The sequence below is a fragment of the Citrus clementina genome, unplaced genomic scaffold, assembly GCF_000493195.1.
Source record: "Citrus clementina cultivar Clemenules unplaced genomic scaffold, Citrus_clementina_v1.0 scaffold_5, whole genome shotgun sequence".
NCBI lineage: Eukaryota > Viridiplantae > Streptophyta > Magnoliopsida > Sapindales > Rutaceae > Citrus > Citrus x clementina.
In genome coordinates, this window is record NW_006262201.1 from 28,783,681 (window position 1) to 28,801,097 (window position 17,417).

At 34.3% G+C, this 17,417-nt stretch overlaps 3 protein-coding genes across 8 annotated transcripts; 1 reads left to right on the forward strand and 2 right to left on the reverse strand.

Annotated features, from left to right (window-relative positions):
• Nucleotides 1-833: 833 nt before the first annotated feature.
• On the reverse strand, nt 834-7,793 carry LOC112098570 (SH3 domain-containing protein 1-like). 5 transcript variants are annotated; one of them, XM_024185196.1, is made up of 11 exons: nt 7,750-7,793; nt 6,123-6,183; nt 5,907-6,020; nt 5,573-5,642; nt 5,323-5,471; nt 4,616-4,717; nt 4,338-4,538; nt 3,270-3,332; nt 2,952-3,104; nt 1,590-1,664; nt 834-1,144 (listed from the first exon to the last, which is right to left on the reverse strand). In XM_024185196.1, the coding sequence occupies exons 1-11, from the start codon at nt 7,776-7,778 to the stop codon at nt 1,001-1,003; spliced, it is 1,161 nt and encodes a 386-aa protein (XP_024040964.1). In that variant the 5' UTR covers nt 7,779-7,793; the 3' UTR covers nt 834-1,000. The 5 variants fall into 5 exon arrangements, 3 of the variants coding, with proteins under 3 accessions (XP_024040964.1, XP_024040965.1, XP_024040966.1); XR_002905680.1 differs by having other exon boundaries at nt 1,058-1,144; nt 2,927-3,104; XR_002905679.1 differs by having other exon boundaries at nt 1,060-1,159; nt 2,927-3,104.
• Nucleotides 7,794-8,150: 357 nt separating this feature from the next.
• On the reverse strand, nt 8,151-12,246 carry LOC18041153 (probable polyamine transporter At1g31830). 2 transcript variants are annotated; one of them, XM_024185195.1, is made up of 2 exons: nt 12,038-12,246; nt 8,151-10,122 (listed from the first exon to the last, which is right to left on the reverse strand). In XM_024185195.1, the coding sequence occupies exons 1-2, from the start codon at nt 12,215-12,217 to the stop codon at nt 8,662-8,664; spliced, it is 1,641 nt and encodes a 546-aa protein (XP_024040963.1). In that variant the 5' UTR covers nt 12,218-12,246; the 3' UTR covers nt 8,151-8,661. The 2 variants fall into 2 exon arrangements, with proteins under 2 accessions (XP_024040963.1, XP_006432859.1); XM_006432796.2 differs by lacking the exon at nt 12,038-12,246 and adding an exon at nt 10,405-10,545.
• Nucleotides 12,247-13,125: 879 nt separating this feature from the next.
• On the forward strand, nt 13,126-17,293 carry LOC18041154. Its single transcript, XM_006432797.2, has 5 exons — nt 13,126-13,479; nt 13,571-13,701; nt 13,906-14,031; nt 14,175-14,302; nt 16,771-17,293. The coding sequence occupies exons 1-5, from the start codon at nt 13,269-13,271 to the stop codon at nt 17,051-17,053; spliced, it is 879 nt and encodes a 292-aa protein (XP_006432860.1). The 5' UTR covers nt 13,126-13,268; the 3' UTR covers nt 17,054-17,293.
• The last annotated feature ends 124 nt before the right edge of the window (nt 17,294-17,417 follow it).

Consider the following 17,417-nt stretch of genomic DNA (forward strand, 5'->3'; position numbering starts at 1 on the left):
TCATACACAATAAATGAAACACCTAGATGCACTTGATTGCCTATTTTACTCTGAAAAAGAACGAGTATGGTGCTATCATCATCTTCTCAATTAGCAACATTAACACCAAATCCAGCGATAGACCCAGACATTTCATCAAGAAAAGTATATATCTAATAAAGTTGAAGCTTGACAAAAAATTCAGGAAGATTAATGCCTCGCCAACATCAAAGTAGAGATGAAGCAGTATTCTCAAAGCTAAAACTCTCAAATCCACCACCAGAATTTCATATCTCCTCAACAATTTTAAGCACTAAAGATAATTAGGATCTAACATTAGTTTTTTATATATTAGTTTCATAATTTACAAATCAATGAAGATGAAGATTATGCTAATGAATTCAAATTATACCATACATTCTCGAGATGTTACTAAAAATTTCTAAGTCAATCCCACATATTTCATAATTTTAAGACTAGAAAATTTCATTAGTTAGAAGTTTCATTACCTTCAAGTGGAAGATGAAGAACATTATACAATTGATTCAGATTATACCATACATACTCCAAATGCAACTAGAAATTAACAAGTTCATGCGCACATATTTCATAACATTATGATTGGAAAGTTTCACAAAGAGAAATTCTAAATTCAATCTCTTGCATCAAGGTAGTTTGATTGATTTGAGTTACTTTCTGATCAAGCTACTAATATAACATTCAAGTCAGGGAGAAAGTAAATTAAAACTGGGAAGAAATAACAGTAAAAATTTGTTGCTAAACATGATGTGTATTTTTTTTAAAGCAATTTGGAAACACAGTTGTTACTACAGATATTCTCCTCAACTTGGAGATAAATACAAATATTAAAATGCATATGATCGCACATATTACTTGGAGCTTAGTAAGATTTCATTAAGAGAAGAAATCAAACCACTTATCAATTGTTGCAGTCATTCTATAAGCTAAAATAGCAATATAATACAAGAAAAAGAACATATAGATACTTGGCAAGAGTTCATTAAGAAGTCACATCATATTCGGGTGAGGAGTTTGCTTCTGATATCTTGCTAGCCGGGGCTTTTTCTTGTCTTTCTACGTATGCCGAGGGAAACCAACCAGCTTGGCCCTTGCATTCACCTTCCGACCATCCAGTAGGAGCCACCTTGAGAAGTTATAACTAAAACGGTGAATTAAACAAAAGTTGACCGTTCAAAGACCTAAGGGGAAAACTAATTCTTTTACGTAGGAGGAGTGAATTAGTTGTGATCACTGAAATAACAGCATAACTATGGAAGCATAACAAGATATAAATTCACATGTCTATAAGGGTAAACTGGGTGGTTTAGAACTGAGCTAGCAACCCTACTATATTCTGATTTGCACTTCAATGTAAAAGGGAATATGGTAGGAAGAAAGAAAACCAACCATCATTTGTTAACTCATTGCTTTTCAATCAAAATTTTAAGAACAAAATGCCATGTGCTTTGAACATCAAATAAGTATAAGCATTAGTTCTAAATTTCACATGTCATAAGTTAATAGCATAGTAGAAAAATCTAATAGCATCGTAGAAAAATCTCTGTGTTGTTATTTAGAGGGGAAAGTACCTGGCGAACCACAACATAATCATCAATTGAAAGACTTAGCTCTCCATTTGCTTGAGCATCAAATGGATGTATAACCTGCAAGATAATGGGATAAATAGAACTTAATCTTAGAAAAAGCATAACAAAAGCAGCAACAGTAGCAGCAGCGTTCATTGTAACCACTATGATCATAGCCAACAAAGATATATTAGAAACAAAATTCCATTTTTACTACGACATTAATATGTACTATATGATATCATGACGATTGGGTTACCAAGATCTATCAAAGTCCAATAAGTTCTGTATAACTCTATGTAGTTATTTAAATTATGGATCAGATTTTAAATCTGAAATTTTGACTGCTCTCCACAAAACATGACCTATGCACAAAAAAGTCATAGATAATGAGGATTACAAATGTCTGACATCTTTTGAGTGATGGATTTAACATGAGAGCTTATGGTCAGTCAATTTCCTCTGCCTAGCAATATAAGCTTTCTCGGCCAGATTTATCATCAAATACATAGATTGCGCCCAAGTTAAGGAGAATCATAATTCAGACATAATCATAAAAAGGCCCATCTAACTTAAGAGAAAATCTCAAAAAGAGGGATGTTGAGCTATCAGTCTTGTATCTATAAGCAATATCAAGACTTTACATCACCTGCTACATCGTGAGTGGCTACACAACTTTCAGTGGTTTGACTTTCTTGGGCATGCCTAACTCAGCTTTGATGTTGCTGAGATATTGATAGTAGAGACACATGATACTTCTAGCTCATGCATTCTATCTAGCTCATCCGACAGCTATCTCTTTTTTAATTCATTAGTGTTTGCTAAACCTCATGCTTAAAAGTCCTGTTCTGCTAAACAAAGTTTCCTAAGAATGACTTCCTCAGCACCACATTTGGACACTTTTAGAGCAATTTTATTTGGGGGAAAAGAATTTTCAAGGTGTTAACTAATAAATTTTAAAAAATAATTACAATTTGTCCTACGATTATATGACAATTTATCTAGGATGAAAGGATACAGACAGACATCTTCCACTTTCAAGACTAATCACTACTTCCGTAGATGTTTTGCAATAATACAAATACTTGACCAGATGGTGGTGATGGTAGAAAAAAATTTTATTGCTCCAAAATTAAAATAAGAATGCAATACGTTAAGCAAAAGACTGTGCAACATCAAATTAATTGATAAGTTTGTAATTCAGTAAATTAACAACTTTCATGGTAAAATACAACAAATTTCTTTTCAAAAAAAAAAAAATCTTAAAAGACAGCATTCAATTTTGGGCGCATCTTATTTCTTAAGATTTTCCAGGAGGAGGGCAATAAAGGGACTTTCACCTATGCAAGAGAGCAGAAGCCTTACTTTCGCTATAAAGTAGACGTCATTCTGATTAATATGCATTTGCAAATCAGCTCCATTTGAATCAGTATTCTGATAGACACATGAGGCATTTACATCCATTTCCAAAGTCACATGTTGCGAGGAGGACTCATTTGATTGCTCCTCTAGGATCATCTAATTCAAGTAGCAAGGGTTGGAAGAGAATAAAAAGTCACAATTATTCTTTTGCATAAGTGAGACGAAAATGATAAATGCAATATTATCAGCAGTAAACAAGAAGAGAACACTCCAAGGAATAGATAGATGCGGACAAGCAAGTTAAAATGCATAGTTCCAAACCTCCGCATACAACTTCTCTAAAATAGCAATAACGTGTTGATGATATGTTTTCTCAGCATCTACCTGCAAAGGCCCGAGACCAGGAAAACAACAATAAAACCACTAGCTAAAGGAGAAAGTAAAGAAAGAAATACACTTGACATAAATCTTGACAAGAAGCACAATTTAAGACATAACAAACCCCAATCATATTGTTTAGAACTACCATTCGTTATTTCGTTATTGTTGCATTTCGAACAAGTGTTGACTTAATTCAACATTGTTGGAAAGATAGGCTTTTAGAAGCGGAAGAAAGCCACTCAAACCAAAGTGATTGTCCTTGTATTGATCAAGGGATGTAAACATATTACATTTGCAGGATGAGTTTTAATCACTCCCCTGATTTATTTGGGTTGCAGTAAAACTAAGCGAGCAACTGTTTGACCTTCAAGCAACATCTGAATCAGCTATTAAAATTCAAATAAAATCATAATAGAATAATAACAGGCCATCTTGCATCAAAAATTAAGTTTAATTTGTGAATTTTTTTCCATAGACATGTTAGCTCCTGCTATTGAAATGTTAAAAGCATTGAAAAATTATTCAATAAATTATGCAAACATTAAAATAGAGGACACATTAAAAAGTTTCTAATTACAATGTTAATATTTCCTATATTTTAGCATTTGAATATTTTAATTTATTTAAAAGCTACGTCGATCAACTTTGGGCGTGAAGATTTTATCTTCTACGAGACTTGATTGGAATATGCATAAGGAAGAGTGTTAAAATATGATGCATCCAACGAAAGACAAACCACGTGTAGTCTTTTAATTAAGCCAAAGTAGCAGCTCAAACAAATGACACTTGGACCAACATGCAATCATGAAGTGGCCGGAAAAAGGACAAATGCAACTTTGGCTTAAATAAAAAATAACATGTGACTTGACTTTTGCTGGACATGCATCATGTTATTACAAGACAACAGAAATCAGTATGATAGTACTAAAAGTTGACAATAACATGAAGATAAGAGGCAGAATGTCAACACATGCATAGGCACACACAAGAAAGTATTAACTTATATACCATAGCAAAAAGTCTTTGATATGTCATCTGTTGCTGCTGTGATTCAACTGACAGCATGGCAGCTGTTGCTTCTCTACCAAGAGCCATTATTGTAGATTTAAGCTCGGTCAATCTTGCTTCTGCATTTCGAAGCTTCACAGCACTCTCTGCTGATATATCAGATTCCCTAATCTTTGATCGGCGCCTAAATACTTCAGCTGCCTGGTGAAAATATTCAATATAAATCTAACATAATTCTAATCTTGCCTTATACATGCATATGTTAACTCAAAGCTTACCTGGGCTTCAACTTCATGTCGAAGTTTGTCATAACGATGAGTCAGGTGTCGAGCATCTTCCAAAGGTGCTCCGTTGATTAACGCCCGTAGTGGCTCAGATACCTACATGTCCAAAAACCTGTAACATAGTTAGAAAAATGAAAAGAAAGAGCGAAACCTCAATTAAAAAGTTCCTCCAACATAATCATGGAATTTGGGCCTACTTCAAGGACATATATAAGGATAATTTATGCAATTTTGGGTCTTAGGATGATTCATATTAGGTTAGTGTTCTTCTCTTCTGTATTTAAGGTTAAAATAGAAATAAACCTATGCAAATATCTAAATTAGGGCTGTAAGACTTCCACATGCATCCTTCAGTCTCATGGATTTGATTTTACTATAGATGCAAGTGTCTTTATTGAAAATGCTTGGAGTCAATTGAGAGAACTCACGGCCAATAACTTGTCACACGCTAGTCTTTGCTAGTGATGTAAGAAGTCACAAGGTCTCTTCAGCATTTGAACCAATAAAATTATTAAGTCATGGATGTCACTAGCAATGATTTTAATATAAAACATTAAATATTTCAGAGTTGTAACTTTAAAATGGATTCTTTTATTCAATATCTTAGAACTAAGTTTCCGTATGAGAAGATAATAGTTTCAGTAGTAATTTACATATAATTTTCTATATTTGAATTATTTTCTAGTTAGGGATGAACTAACCTGATCACGAAGAATCCCAAGCAAAGTTTCCCTCTCATTTTCCATCAAATCATGTGAAGTGCCAAATTGAAGAGCAGCTCTTGCAACGCAAGAATTGTCACTTTGATTCTCCGCTCCATACTTGCAACAATCTTCGGCCAACTTTCTCGCTACAATATTTGAATGCAAAAATATTGTACACAATAACTAGTCAAGAAAATTAAAAAAAAAAATTCAAATATTATAACGAGAGCAAGAGCAAACAAACAACCTATTTCCATTTGTTTCAAGCTTACTGCAACAAACACTTCAACGCCACGGACAACATTCCTCTGAAAATGCTGCGCTACAGAGCATATATTCCAAATTATTGTTCAGATAAAACCATACAAACCATCATAATTATTCAACATACATTAAGCTCCGTTTGGTAAATACTTGCAACTTCAGTCTAGAAAATACAGTTAATTTTTATTTAAAAAACATCATAATTATCAACATACATATTTGACAAAATTATTATTTAAAAATCATAACTAATTACCAAAAGCCACAATAAATCAATATCAAACAGAGTCTTATTATTAGCTAAAGGAGGATAGTACCTTAGCTGCCCTGGTGGAATTGTATAGATTTTGAAGTTGTTGGTGACACTCAATTTCAGCTTCATCAACCGCAACATTTTCAATGCCAAGATGGAGCAGATGCTTCAATACTGCCTGTACAAACCATAAAAAACTAATGAAAAATAAATAAAATCGAGAAATTTCACTAATTAAAAGTCTAAATAATTTAAAAACAAAAAAAGAAAAGAAACGGACTTGCTGCTGCTTGGCGACTTGTTCTCGGAGCTTGATTGCCTGCTTCTTGATAGCTTCCATACTGTTTCTTTCAAAAAGCGACAACGGCTCAGCTCGTGGAAGTTGGGAAAGAAAAAACAGTGTGATCAAGAAAAATAAAAAGGCGTGAATAATTTTTGACAAAAAGCGAAAATCAAGGAAAGCCGGCTCTTTCCAGAAAATAAAAAAGAAAAAAGAAAAAAGAAAAAAGAAAATTATAAGTTTGAAAGGAGAAGATGATAGTGGAAGTGTGCGGTGTGGCTGCCAGCTACTAGGATTTTACTGTTGGGTAAGGTAATAGTAGAGATTTTTTTTTTTTTTTTGAAGAAAAATAGTAGAGAATTTTTTAAGAAACTAGAACAGAGCATGACATTAGACTTTTGTGGACCAAATTCAAAAGCCGAATGGCACGGCCCAGAAGCTTTTGAATAGAATAACTTGCATCAGCCTCAATCACTTCTTAATATGCATAAGTGCATAAGTGCATAAGTGCGGTGTGGCTCCATTTTTTGTCGGCTACAATAAAAGTAGGTTGTTTTATTCTTCTTATACTTTACGCTTGCATCAGCCTCAATCACTTCTTAATCGCTTGCTTTAACTGCATCGCTCTCTCTGTGCTCTTCTATATATGTAACAGTTACGCGGTTGTAGTTCACGGCTGAGGCTACGCGTTGGTTTGACGTGGCAGTTACGTTACAAGGGGATAAATAAGATTGGTTGCAACAAACCCACTAATTTTATAAAATTCGAGTAATATAAAATAAAATAAAAAAATTAATGCAAAATTGACTTTTATTTTTTATGGTTGACTGTATTTTGTGTTCTCTTCCGGCACTACTACAATTGTTCCCTATATATCAGTCACACCCATATATCATTAACACAAGAAATGAAATCTAATGTCACCTATTTAGTTAAAGAATCACTCATGAAAAAATTTTACCATTTTGCATTGAGGATCCATATTTTGAACTGCAAGCTAATGTTCATCAAGAATCACTAATGTTCATAAAAATCATAGTATGGCCGTTGAGTAGAAAAACTATTTTTGGACAAATTTTTTTTGTTGATAGAAGAATTTCTTAAGGGACTACTAAAATTATTAATAAAAATGTAGAACACACCCACATATCATCAACACAATTGACTTTGAGGATCCATGCTTTGAATTGCCGCCTAATGTTCAAGAACAGAGTATGCCTTGTGAGTAGAAAATTTTATGATTTTGGCCCAAAATAAAAAGAAATTAAATTAGATGAGAATCTGCCACTTTCTCATAAAGAAAGGCCTATGGTTTTTCAAACTCTGAAGGGGCCAATATTCCCGAATTCCCCCTTGAAAATTCTGATTACGACATTATTCATCGCTTGACGCAATCAAAGTAGCGACAAAGTTAAGAAAAATTTGAGTCCTAAGTAATTGCTAGGTAGGGTTCCTGAGAGCAAAATTGTCCTAAGCATTATATGCATACATGGTGTGGTACATAGAGCACGTTGAATTCCACACTATAACACAAACCCAGAAAGACAAGTAATAACTCAACTGATATAAAGACAAAAAGAAGATAAAATGATATAGAAAAAAGAATTTCAAAGAGACAGCAACATACGATAGACTGAAGCCACTTGATCTACTCATTGATTGCAGCCTTAAACTTACAAATAGTTACTGTACGCTAATGCTCTAAGAAGTGAAAATGATGCGAGCCCTTATTCCCTTTTGACTTCCATTTACTGTCAAACATTCTAGTAATACAAAAAATTGTTTAGATATCTTGCTATAAATATAGCCGTTTGACTGTCATAATAAAGTCACAAATAACCATTCATATTGATCCACTATCACACAGCATGCTTTATGCATACAACATCTGTATGTATACCAACTCCTAACCTTATCAATACATTTGGCAAAAACTTAAGAAGAAAACTATTTCTCCATCTCTTTTTTGAAATTTCACAATAAACCTGCACATGTGAAAGCTATGTTCTAATCTTATGATAAATGCTCTAGACTCCAAAAGGACTTTATATATGAGAGTTTGTTGCAGCAGATATATTGACTTATCAAGTATGAATCATTGTCTGGATGAACTATCTTTAAATAAAAGAACATTAGAACCACTGTAGAATATCTTTACCCTGCTGGTTCTAACAGGAATCTGCATGTGGCAACAATTGCTAGATCCACAATTCCCCAACTTGAAATACATAGTTGCACACCATGAGATAGTGCTACAATCTACTGAGATCTAACTTATATGATACTTTATGCTACTAATGTTTGCATATTTCTACATGTTAAATTAACACTATCATCTATAATCACTCCAAAACGACAAATGATAAGCAGCTTTTGGCTACTTATTACTAGCATCCACAATTATAAATAAGAGATCATGGGTTTACTTGTTGCACCTACTTAATGATCTGCAGTTGAGACCCTGACGCAAGGTTTAAATAGTGACTGCTTAGAACCCTTGTAGTTGGATCTTGACCTCTCCCATTGTAGCCAAGATTGGCTACTCTGGTAATGAATCAACACTCTCCTGCTCAGGGCCATGAAGATCTGGAAGCTCAGCACTAGTGGAGAACTTCATCAATCTCTTCTTCTCAGCATACTTGAGACAAGGCTGCATTACGAGACCAATCACCACAGCACCAACGCTTAAAGCTGCAACTTTTAAAGTAGAAAGAGCCAACACAACACAAATCAATATGGTTGGAGGAATACACATGATAATGGCTCCAACAGTGCCAGTGGGTATCTTGTAAGGACGAGATGCAGCAGGATATTGTATCCTTAACCACACAAATGCTATAAACTCCATAATCATTCCAAAACAGTACAGGAAGTTCTCTGCAGCTACAATATCTTGAAAGCTCAGCCATGATAGCAAAACCACACCAGAAGCTGAGAATATGATTCCAATCAAAGGAGTCCCATAACGAGACCTCTTAGCAAAAAACTCAGGTAGCATTCCACGCTCAGCCATCCCCAAAAGCTGGAAAGAGTCGCTGCTCATCTCAGCTACAAACATGCCCATATTCGACATTGCTGCAGCCCCCTGGATCCACCATCTCAACCAAACTCCACCAAGCACTTTAGCGATATCTGAAAAGTAACCATCGGTCCACAAGTCGCGATCTAATGGAATAGCTCCAGTTCCAACTAGAAGGGGAAAGAAATACCCAAAAATGACCAAGATCAAAGCATAAAACAAAGCCTTTGGAAGAGTCTTCTTTGGGTTATCCACCTCTCCAGCTAGTGTACTTATTGAGTCCCAGTAGTTGAGATTCCAAAACAGGGTGTTCAAATACAAATTCCAATCCACTTCACCTAAATTTACTACAAGCCATCTTGAAGGCTCTAACTTGGGAAGGGACACAAGTCCCATAACCACAAAAGGAAGGAGTGAGAAAATCCCTAAAAGAACAGCAGCCCATCCCACAATGGTTAGACCCCTATAGTTCATGAAAGTGAGAACAAAAGTCAAAGCTAACGCTGCAAAGGCTCTAGGTAACCCATTGCCCAACGCAGGGATACCAGACTTCAAGTAGTCAAGAAACAGAACTGGGTATAAAGCATTATCAATAACCCCACTTAGCCATTTCATCCAACCTTGCTGAAAACCCCAATATGGGCCTAAGGCAGATGAAACCCAAACCACATAACCACCATTTTCAGGAAACATGGTACCCATCTCGGCAGTAATTAAAGCTTCAGGGACACTCCATATAATCGGAAACACCAAGAAACCGAGAAGTGCTAAAAGAGGACCAGCTGCCTTTACACTATCCTCAACACCAAACGGCCCTCCAGAAACCTCATAGAATATAAGGAAAATAAGTGGCAAGATCGATACTTTTCTAGTGCCATGGACTCTAGGAGAAGATGGTTGGTCATTGATATTAACATATTCAATAGCATCAGACTGCCCCATTTCTACTGAAACTTGCCTATTCACAGTGCTCCTCAATTTCTGCATCAAGTTTAAGCATAACTATCAAAAGGATATCCGCATCTAAATTATGAAACAAAATGAGCATTTACTTATTAAAAAATAAATAAAAAAAACAGAAATGGATTTCGCAGAGCACATGAATTTAAGTTCAACATTAAACAGGCGCTTAAGAAAACAAAAGGGTCTGTTCGTAAAGCCATCAGATTGCAAGATTGAACAAACATTAAGGGAATCAATAGAATGGATGTAAAGAGATCTGAAAAGAAAATAAAATAAAAGATGAAGAGAGATAAAACGAACCATCAAATAAGTGCATGCAGAGCAGAGAGCCAGATGCTAGAGAAGCATGTTAGAGAGAGCCTAAATCAATCAGAGTTCACCGAGTTTCTTTCAACTGACCGGCAAATTTGGAGCATCATAACATAAAATTTTTGCTTTTAATTTTTGGCACTCTTTTGAATGGAATTTTTTGTTTTTCAAAAATAACGAAATCATAAAATAAATAAACACGTGTTTGGTTTTGGGCATTTTCTTTTGTTCATTTAATATCACCTGGCTCCCTGATTTTTGACTAATTATCAACCGAATCCTGTTAGTTTCTAAATTGAAATAATATTAGGTCATGAGATTATTTACTCCATTTAGCACGGTAGACTTATAGTATATTATACTATTGAAAAAGCTTTGTCAAATAGTAGTAATAGGAGCATAAGAAAAAAGTTCTTCAGAATTTAGATAATGCACTTGGCTCTAGGAAGATTGCCCTCTTATCACTCGAGTTAGGCTTTTGGCTAAGAGTTGAGTAAATCATTAAAATAAATTATAGCTATCACAAATTCGTTAGGAGAATTTCAATTATTTTTTTTCCCATCAAATAGCTATGAAGCAAAATTTTCTTAGCTTATATTGCAACACTAATATTTCAAATCCTAACAATAAATTTGATGACAGTCGTTTTTATGTATAGTAATTGTCACTCTATTGTTTAGTTTAAAAGTAGTTCTTAAAATGGTAATGATGACTTATTTAGAACAAATGGTAAACTTGTAGTTTGTAATATTATTTGCACAAACAATAAAGACTAATTTGATAATAATCTTTCAAATAATAATGAAGTGTTAATTACTATTTAACATTTTTAATTAATTTCTAAATTTAAAACAAATATGAAAGTTGATTGCTTGGAAGGTTGGATCATGACAAATTGACAATTGAAAAGAGAAGGAGGGAATACTTTGATGAAAGGGACAAGATTAAGCAAGGGGACAATATTTTCTATTGGACCTACAAATAGGGGGAAAGATTTATATATTCCAAAATTTCTTATTTGTGGATTGGCCACCACGTGTAACTAATATAAAAGGAGAAAATTTGTCATGGTTTTAACCGAAATAAGAAGAGAAAAATTTGAGTGCACAACAAGAACGAAGCAAAACCCATGAAAATTCACCTTGTGGGTTGGATTGGATAATATCAATATCTTGAATCAAACAAAATGTTTGGTACATTAAGGTTTTGAGTGTGTGTAATGAGCAAGAATCTACATAAGGATATTTTAGTAAATATAAGAAAAAGGGCTCAAGGAATGGCCTAGAGATAGAAGCCCACAGCCCATGAGTGATGAGAATACAATTTAACCATTCAAACTAATTAGAAGCAAATTCTTTCATATCTTTCGTTAATTTTTCCGCTTACTTCCTTAGCATCCAAACAAGTTAAAGTTAAAACACTGTTGAGACAACAATATGCAGGCATCAATAAGCATGGTAGTTTTTTATATGTATTCTACACGATATTTGGGGGATGTCAATTGTAGAACATTTTGCGGCAACTTTTTACATTAATTAATGTTTGAAGAATATGTTAAAAAAAAAAGGTAATTTTATTTTTTAGAAAGAGAGAAAAAAAAAAAAAAGAGTGAAAGTGGCGTTACCTCATGGTCATTAGAGACTTGTTGCAATGATAGCTCAAAATTAACAATTTGTGAAGAGTTAGTAGACGATGCCGATGTTGTATTTATACAGTCACCAACGTGTTGATTTTTGTTTAACGTTTGATCAATAAAAACTTTCGTCGTCATCACTTTTGTCGTCGCTGCTGTTGTTGAATTCATGCTTAGAACACAACAAGAGAAGAAGAAGGGAGGAAAGGGAAGAGAAGAAGAGAGAAGTGGTGGATAGCAACTATGATATGCTAGCTACACACCCGCCTTAGAGTTTTTTTTTTTTTAGTATTTATTATATTTTTGTTTTCGTTATTGTTTTGTCATATACTTTTGGTGTAGTAGTGCGTTACATCATAAATTGCACCTTTTAGGAGAGGTGGTAAAAAACGTGAGGGCACTGCGCTCCAGCACATACATATAGAAAGAGCTTCCGAATTTTAAAAAGTTTCTTTATTTCTTCCACATTTTTGTGCTTAAAATAAAATTTAATTGTATTTTGCATTAACTTAGAAAAAAATAATCCAGCTCTATACATAAACGCATGCATTAATTAGAAAATGAGCTTTACGGACACAAATGTACAATAAAAGAGATTCTTTTTGTATATTGGAAGTAACATAACTAGTTAGTATAACATGTAAATATAAGCCACCAAGAATTTGCACTGGTGGTAATTAACGACACAGATTTTGAGCTATGAATGTCTTGTGGCTGGTTTGATTGGATTTTCGAGTTTTCAGCAGACCTATCTTAATAATTATTAAATTATTTTCACTTCTTACGCCTTAATAAAAAAAATTAAATATTTTTCTGGTCTATTCTGTATTTTAAAACTTAATTTTAATTTTTATATTGCAAACCAAAATGAGTCAAACGGAGTATGCTCTTCAAAGAATTTTTCCATTGCCTTCAAGAAGAATTTATTTTATTTTTATGCATTAATTTAACATTTTTTCATTCACTTGTAAACCGGGCCGTCGGATTGCACATGAAGCAAATGATCAAACCGTTACAAGACCGGCCCGGACCCACCGACTCTCATTTTCTTTCATTTGACCATTAAAAGCTTTTGACCACCCCCACCAAATAAATAAGCTCTTGTTCTCTTTTGTTCCCTCACAAAGGAAAAAAAATATCTGATCACCGGATAATGATTCCGGTGACACAAAATATCAAAACACCCCCCTAAATTCCCTTAAATTTACGATAATACCCCACCATGGATGATTCCGTTGAAATGCCGCCTTACAGTGAAAGGCCTAAGAAGGGTTTTAACTTCACACCCATGCGCTTGATCTTAACCCTCGTTTTCCCAATTTTAACTTTCTTTTCGATGGCATTTTTGATCGGGATCGTTGCTGTTTTATTCGGCGAATCATCAGTTTCGAGTTCCATTTTTGTCCCTTCCCAGTGCAAGATAGTGTCCAGCAGTAAGCTTTTTCAAAATTTTCAAATTTTTTTACCTTAATGAAGCTAAAAATTTTTATTAATTTTTGATTTTTTTTTTGAATGATTTTGCAGGTGTTGATATAAGGTCATCAAAGGTTTGTGAACTTGGGGTGTTGAATTATAAGGCGAAGCGTGTGTTTTATCCATTTGAAGCAAGTAAATTTCGCTGTCGATATGATTACTATTGGGCTTCTATCTTCAAGGTATTCATACATTTTCTCAACTTTAATAACTTACCTGTACTATAAGCTTCTTAGTGGCGGTCTTGTTTTGTGTTTTTGATGAATGTGTTTAAGGGTCAGTTTGGGAATGCTGGTAATAGGATGTTGTTAGTGTTTGGCAGTAAATTTGCTATGCATAATTCAGCAATGTGCTTGATTTTGGTTATTGTCTTTAACGATTTTTAGGTGGAGTACTTAGATCATTCACTGGGACAAACGCGACTAGCATTTGCAGAGGCTCCGAATGAAGCACTTCCTCATAGTTGTAGACCTAATTTTGGTGCTGCTTGGTTGACCAAAGATAAGTTCAAGGTTGGGGTCGGCAATGCAGAGCTTCTGTGTGTATTAAAATTTGAAGCCTAGTAAATGAATTTCTAATTTACTTATAGTGTTTGTTTTTTCTTGACAGAAATGAATGCTAACACAAGATTTTCCCATTGTTTCCTTTTGTTTAGGTAAATGAAACTTATGGTTGCTGGTACACAATTGGCATGTCCAAAGTGAGCTTGTATCGTGATGGCTTTTTTAGCTGCCAGGCGAAAGATCCATCTATGGCTGAGATGATTAGACGTTACTCAATCCTGTGAGTAGATTATACACTTCATTATTATTGTTGCTGTTGTTATTGTTATTACTACTGTCTTTTTCTTTTACTTTTGAATTTTTTTCTCATTTTGTTTGCTTCATAAATGGCTGTGGTTGCATTCTGGGCATTAGTCATTTCTGTGGATTAGTTTCCTTGCTTAATGAGGGTATTTTTTATATAAAAAAAATTCTAACAAGATTGCATGTCAGTGTAAGAGGCACACACAGATGTAGGAGAATGATGCAGAGAATATATTGTGTAATAAATGTATGGTACAGTTTATTATTCATCTGATTAGTTCTAAGCATGGTAATAGTAGTAATATCTTAGCATGAGAGTAGTCTATAATCATTTTCTGAAGAATTCTTTTGTTTTAAGAAATCAATGAAACTATAAGGGCAAATCTGGTATTTATCCCTGATTTTCACAAATGACCCTGGTCCTACCTTTAATGTGTTAATGAAACCATGCAGGGTTAGTTGTTGGTGGTTACCTAGGATAGAACTGGAGGGTGTATGCCTTCCTTGTTCTTGTCCATGATCTACCTCTTAATCAGCCTCCCAACTTTGGACTCCTTTTTAACCCATTTCTATCAAATACAATAATCAATGCATAAAGTTGAAAAACTTTATGCACACGGTCAGATATATTGGATGAGGAGTTGGAAATGAAGTTTTGACAACTTTACTTTCATATATCAATGGTCATGTCATCATGCTCCTCAAGAAATTAAAATTCCACTTCCAAACCTGAGGGGCTGAGCTGCAAACCATTTTAGGTTTGATGGCTACATTGTGGTGACGAATAAATCTGCATTCTACATGGTACAATATTGAAATTTTCATAAGGTTAATGCTTCATAAAATTACGAAACAAGGGCAACTCAGTAGTGCCTAGATATACTATGAACCTCCATGATTTGGAAAATATCAGAACAAATTATATGGAAGGTTTTTGAAACATATCCTGACAATTCGAGGGTGGTTCTCAACAAATTTCTTCATTTTGAGGGAAAGCCATTTATGAATCTAAAACTATGGGGTGCATTAATGGCAGACTGCTGGAAAGGTTTGTGATATTTTACCCTGATTGAAAAGACCAATGATTTTACAGAGTGTGAAGGGTAATACTGTCCACATACTGAAAGAATATCTCTTTCATTCTGCTGACTGTAGGTCTAGGCCTTGGCTTATAAAGATGATACTTCTTTTCTCTCTGCTTAACTTATGTGGCATGGTTAAGAACTTTAATCAGTCTTGAACTTAACCTCATTAAACCTTATAAAACTGTAACCAAGCTTTCCTTATTATTATCAACTACAGATATCTGAAGATATCTGAACCCTGTTGCTAAGAGTTTCCGACAACAAGATTTGTTCGCATTGTGAACTCTTTTGTTAAAGTTGGTTCTTTTCTGCCCATCTAAATCATAAACCCTAATACTCTGCTTCCTTACCATGTACTCCTACTACAGTAAAATTTGAAAACTTTCATGAAATCCCTGGTATACTTACTGCAGCCTGGGAAATTTATAAGTGTTATTGAAATTTCTGGGGGACCAATGTTAGTTTTGCTTCATATTTAGGGAGCAAAACTATGTTATGTTTTGAATCCACTTTTGTTTAGACTGTTTATATTTTATTAGTTTTAGATATCAGCTATGTAACATTAAATTAGTATATTCTGGTTTAATTCAGCGGCAAAGTTAGTTGATATATAAAAAATAAGGTGCTTTTTGATGGGTGTGAATTGGATGGTTGAGATTTTAGATATGTAACAATTTCTGTAGAGTCTTAGATTTTGATTTCGTGGAAAATTTTTTTGATAGCCGAAACTTGAAGAATTTTACCTAATGGTAACTTCTTTATTAGCGATAGCTGTAAGGAATAAGTTGAGTTTCAGTCTGACAGAAGAAAACATCGTGAAAATAGAAGAGAGATAGTAGTAGGCATCTATGCTTTCAATGCTAGATCAAAATCATGTCTTCTTTAAGTTGTTTTAGTTGGACCAGGTTCCATAATATCAACAAATCTGCAATCTCTTCATAATAAAACTTGGCTGAGACAATTAATTACTGAAGAGAGATCTCACAGCTTACTTTAGACTTCTATCGTGCAATAATTTGCAGAAGTCACAGATCTGTCCTATTTGAAAAATTATTCAGAACACCTAGAGTGACTGACACATGAAGTAATAACTATCTAACAGTAAACAAGAGTGATGCTATGTACGAAATCATGCCAATATAATGTACATTGGATTATTACCATAGAAATTAGCACAATATTATCTTGTTATACATGTTTTAACTTTATCTGAGCTCCAGGGTATTATAATATCCCGACATCTTTATGTGGTACATTTGTGCTTCGTGGCTGCTGATAAATGAAATGCATGTGTTTGTATTTCTCCTTTGCAGTTTGAATATTTTTCATAAATACAATTTTCTGTTGTTCATATCATCAGGTCTGTGAAAATCTTGCAATCTTGGTTTACCAGCAAGAAAAAGGCCAAGTACTTGAGCTGGGAGATAGTAGCCGGTCTTACTACTGGTTTCTTGACTTCCTTGATCACCATCAGCGTTGTTGGAATCCTTCAGCAAATGAAACCCTGGATGCTTGCTCGGGTCTTTACTAGAATCTGCTTCAAGCGTGCTTGTTTTCTTGTTGTATACTTGTCTGTTATGGGTTGGGTGGCCATCCTGTATGGAGAAAAGCTTGGTCTACTGAAAATTTTTCACAGTTTGTAACTTATTAGGTGGTAGTCTTGTTATCAGTGCTTTTTACTCATTTCCCTGCGGAGTGAGGACCAGGGAACTGCAATTTTAAATTTGCAGTAAATGTAACATTGTGCTACATACCTGGAACTACAAGAAATATGTATGTGGTTGAGTTGAAAGAGTTCAGAAATCAGAATGCTGAATGTATAGGTAATTTTGTAATGAAAAAGTCAAGTTGTAATATATGATACATTCATAAGTGTTAAATAAGATTAGAGTTTATATTGCAATATTGTTCCTGCCTCTCTTCCCTTCTGTCCTGGGAGGTCCCCCTTTCCGTGACCAGACCGGACTTTGCTATTTATTTAACCTAGAGGTAGGCTTGTGCCTATTT

Excerpts from the sequence above, each read along its gene's own strand:
- LOC112098570 (XM_024185196.1), bottom strand. The coding sequence starts at position 7,778 with ATGAGTAGATCAAGTGGCTTCAGTCTATC. Across the intron at positions 4,539-4,615 it reads GACATGAAGTTGAAGCCCAG|GCAGCTGAAGTATTTAGGCG; the intron begins GTAAGCTTTGAG and ends TATTTTCACCAG. Across the intron at positions 1,145-1,589 it reads ATTATGTTGTGGTTCGCCAG|GTGGCTCCTACTGGATGGTC; the intron begins GTACTTTCCCCT and ends TAACTTCTCAAG.
- LOC18041153 (XM_024185195.1), bottom strand. The coding sequence starts at position 12,217 with ATGAATTCAACAACAGCAGCGACGACAAAAGTGATGACGACGAAAGTT. Across the intron at positions 10,123-12,037 it reads AAGTCTCTAATGACCATGAG|AAATTGAGGAGCACTGTGAA; the intron begins GTAACGCCACTT and ends AACTTGATGCAG.
- LOC18041154 (XM_006432797.2), top strand. The coding sequence starts at position 13,269 with ATGGATGATTCCGTTGAAATGCCGCCTTACAGTGAAAGGCCTAAGAAG. Across the intron at positions 13,480-13,570 it reads GTGCAAGATAGTGTCCAGCA|GTGTTGATATAAGGTCATCA; the intron begins GTAAGCTTTTTC and ends ATGATTTTGCAG. Across the intron at positions 14,303-16,770 it reads ATTAGACGTTACTCAATCCT|GTCTGTGAAAATCTTGCAAT; the intron begins GTGAGTAGATTA and ends TCATATCATCAG.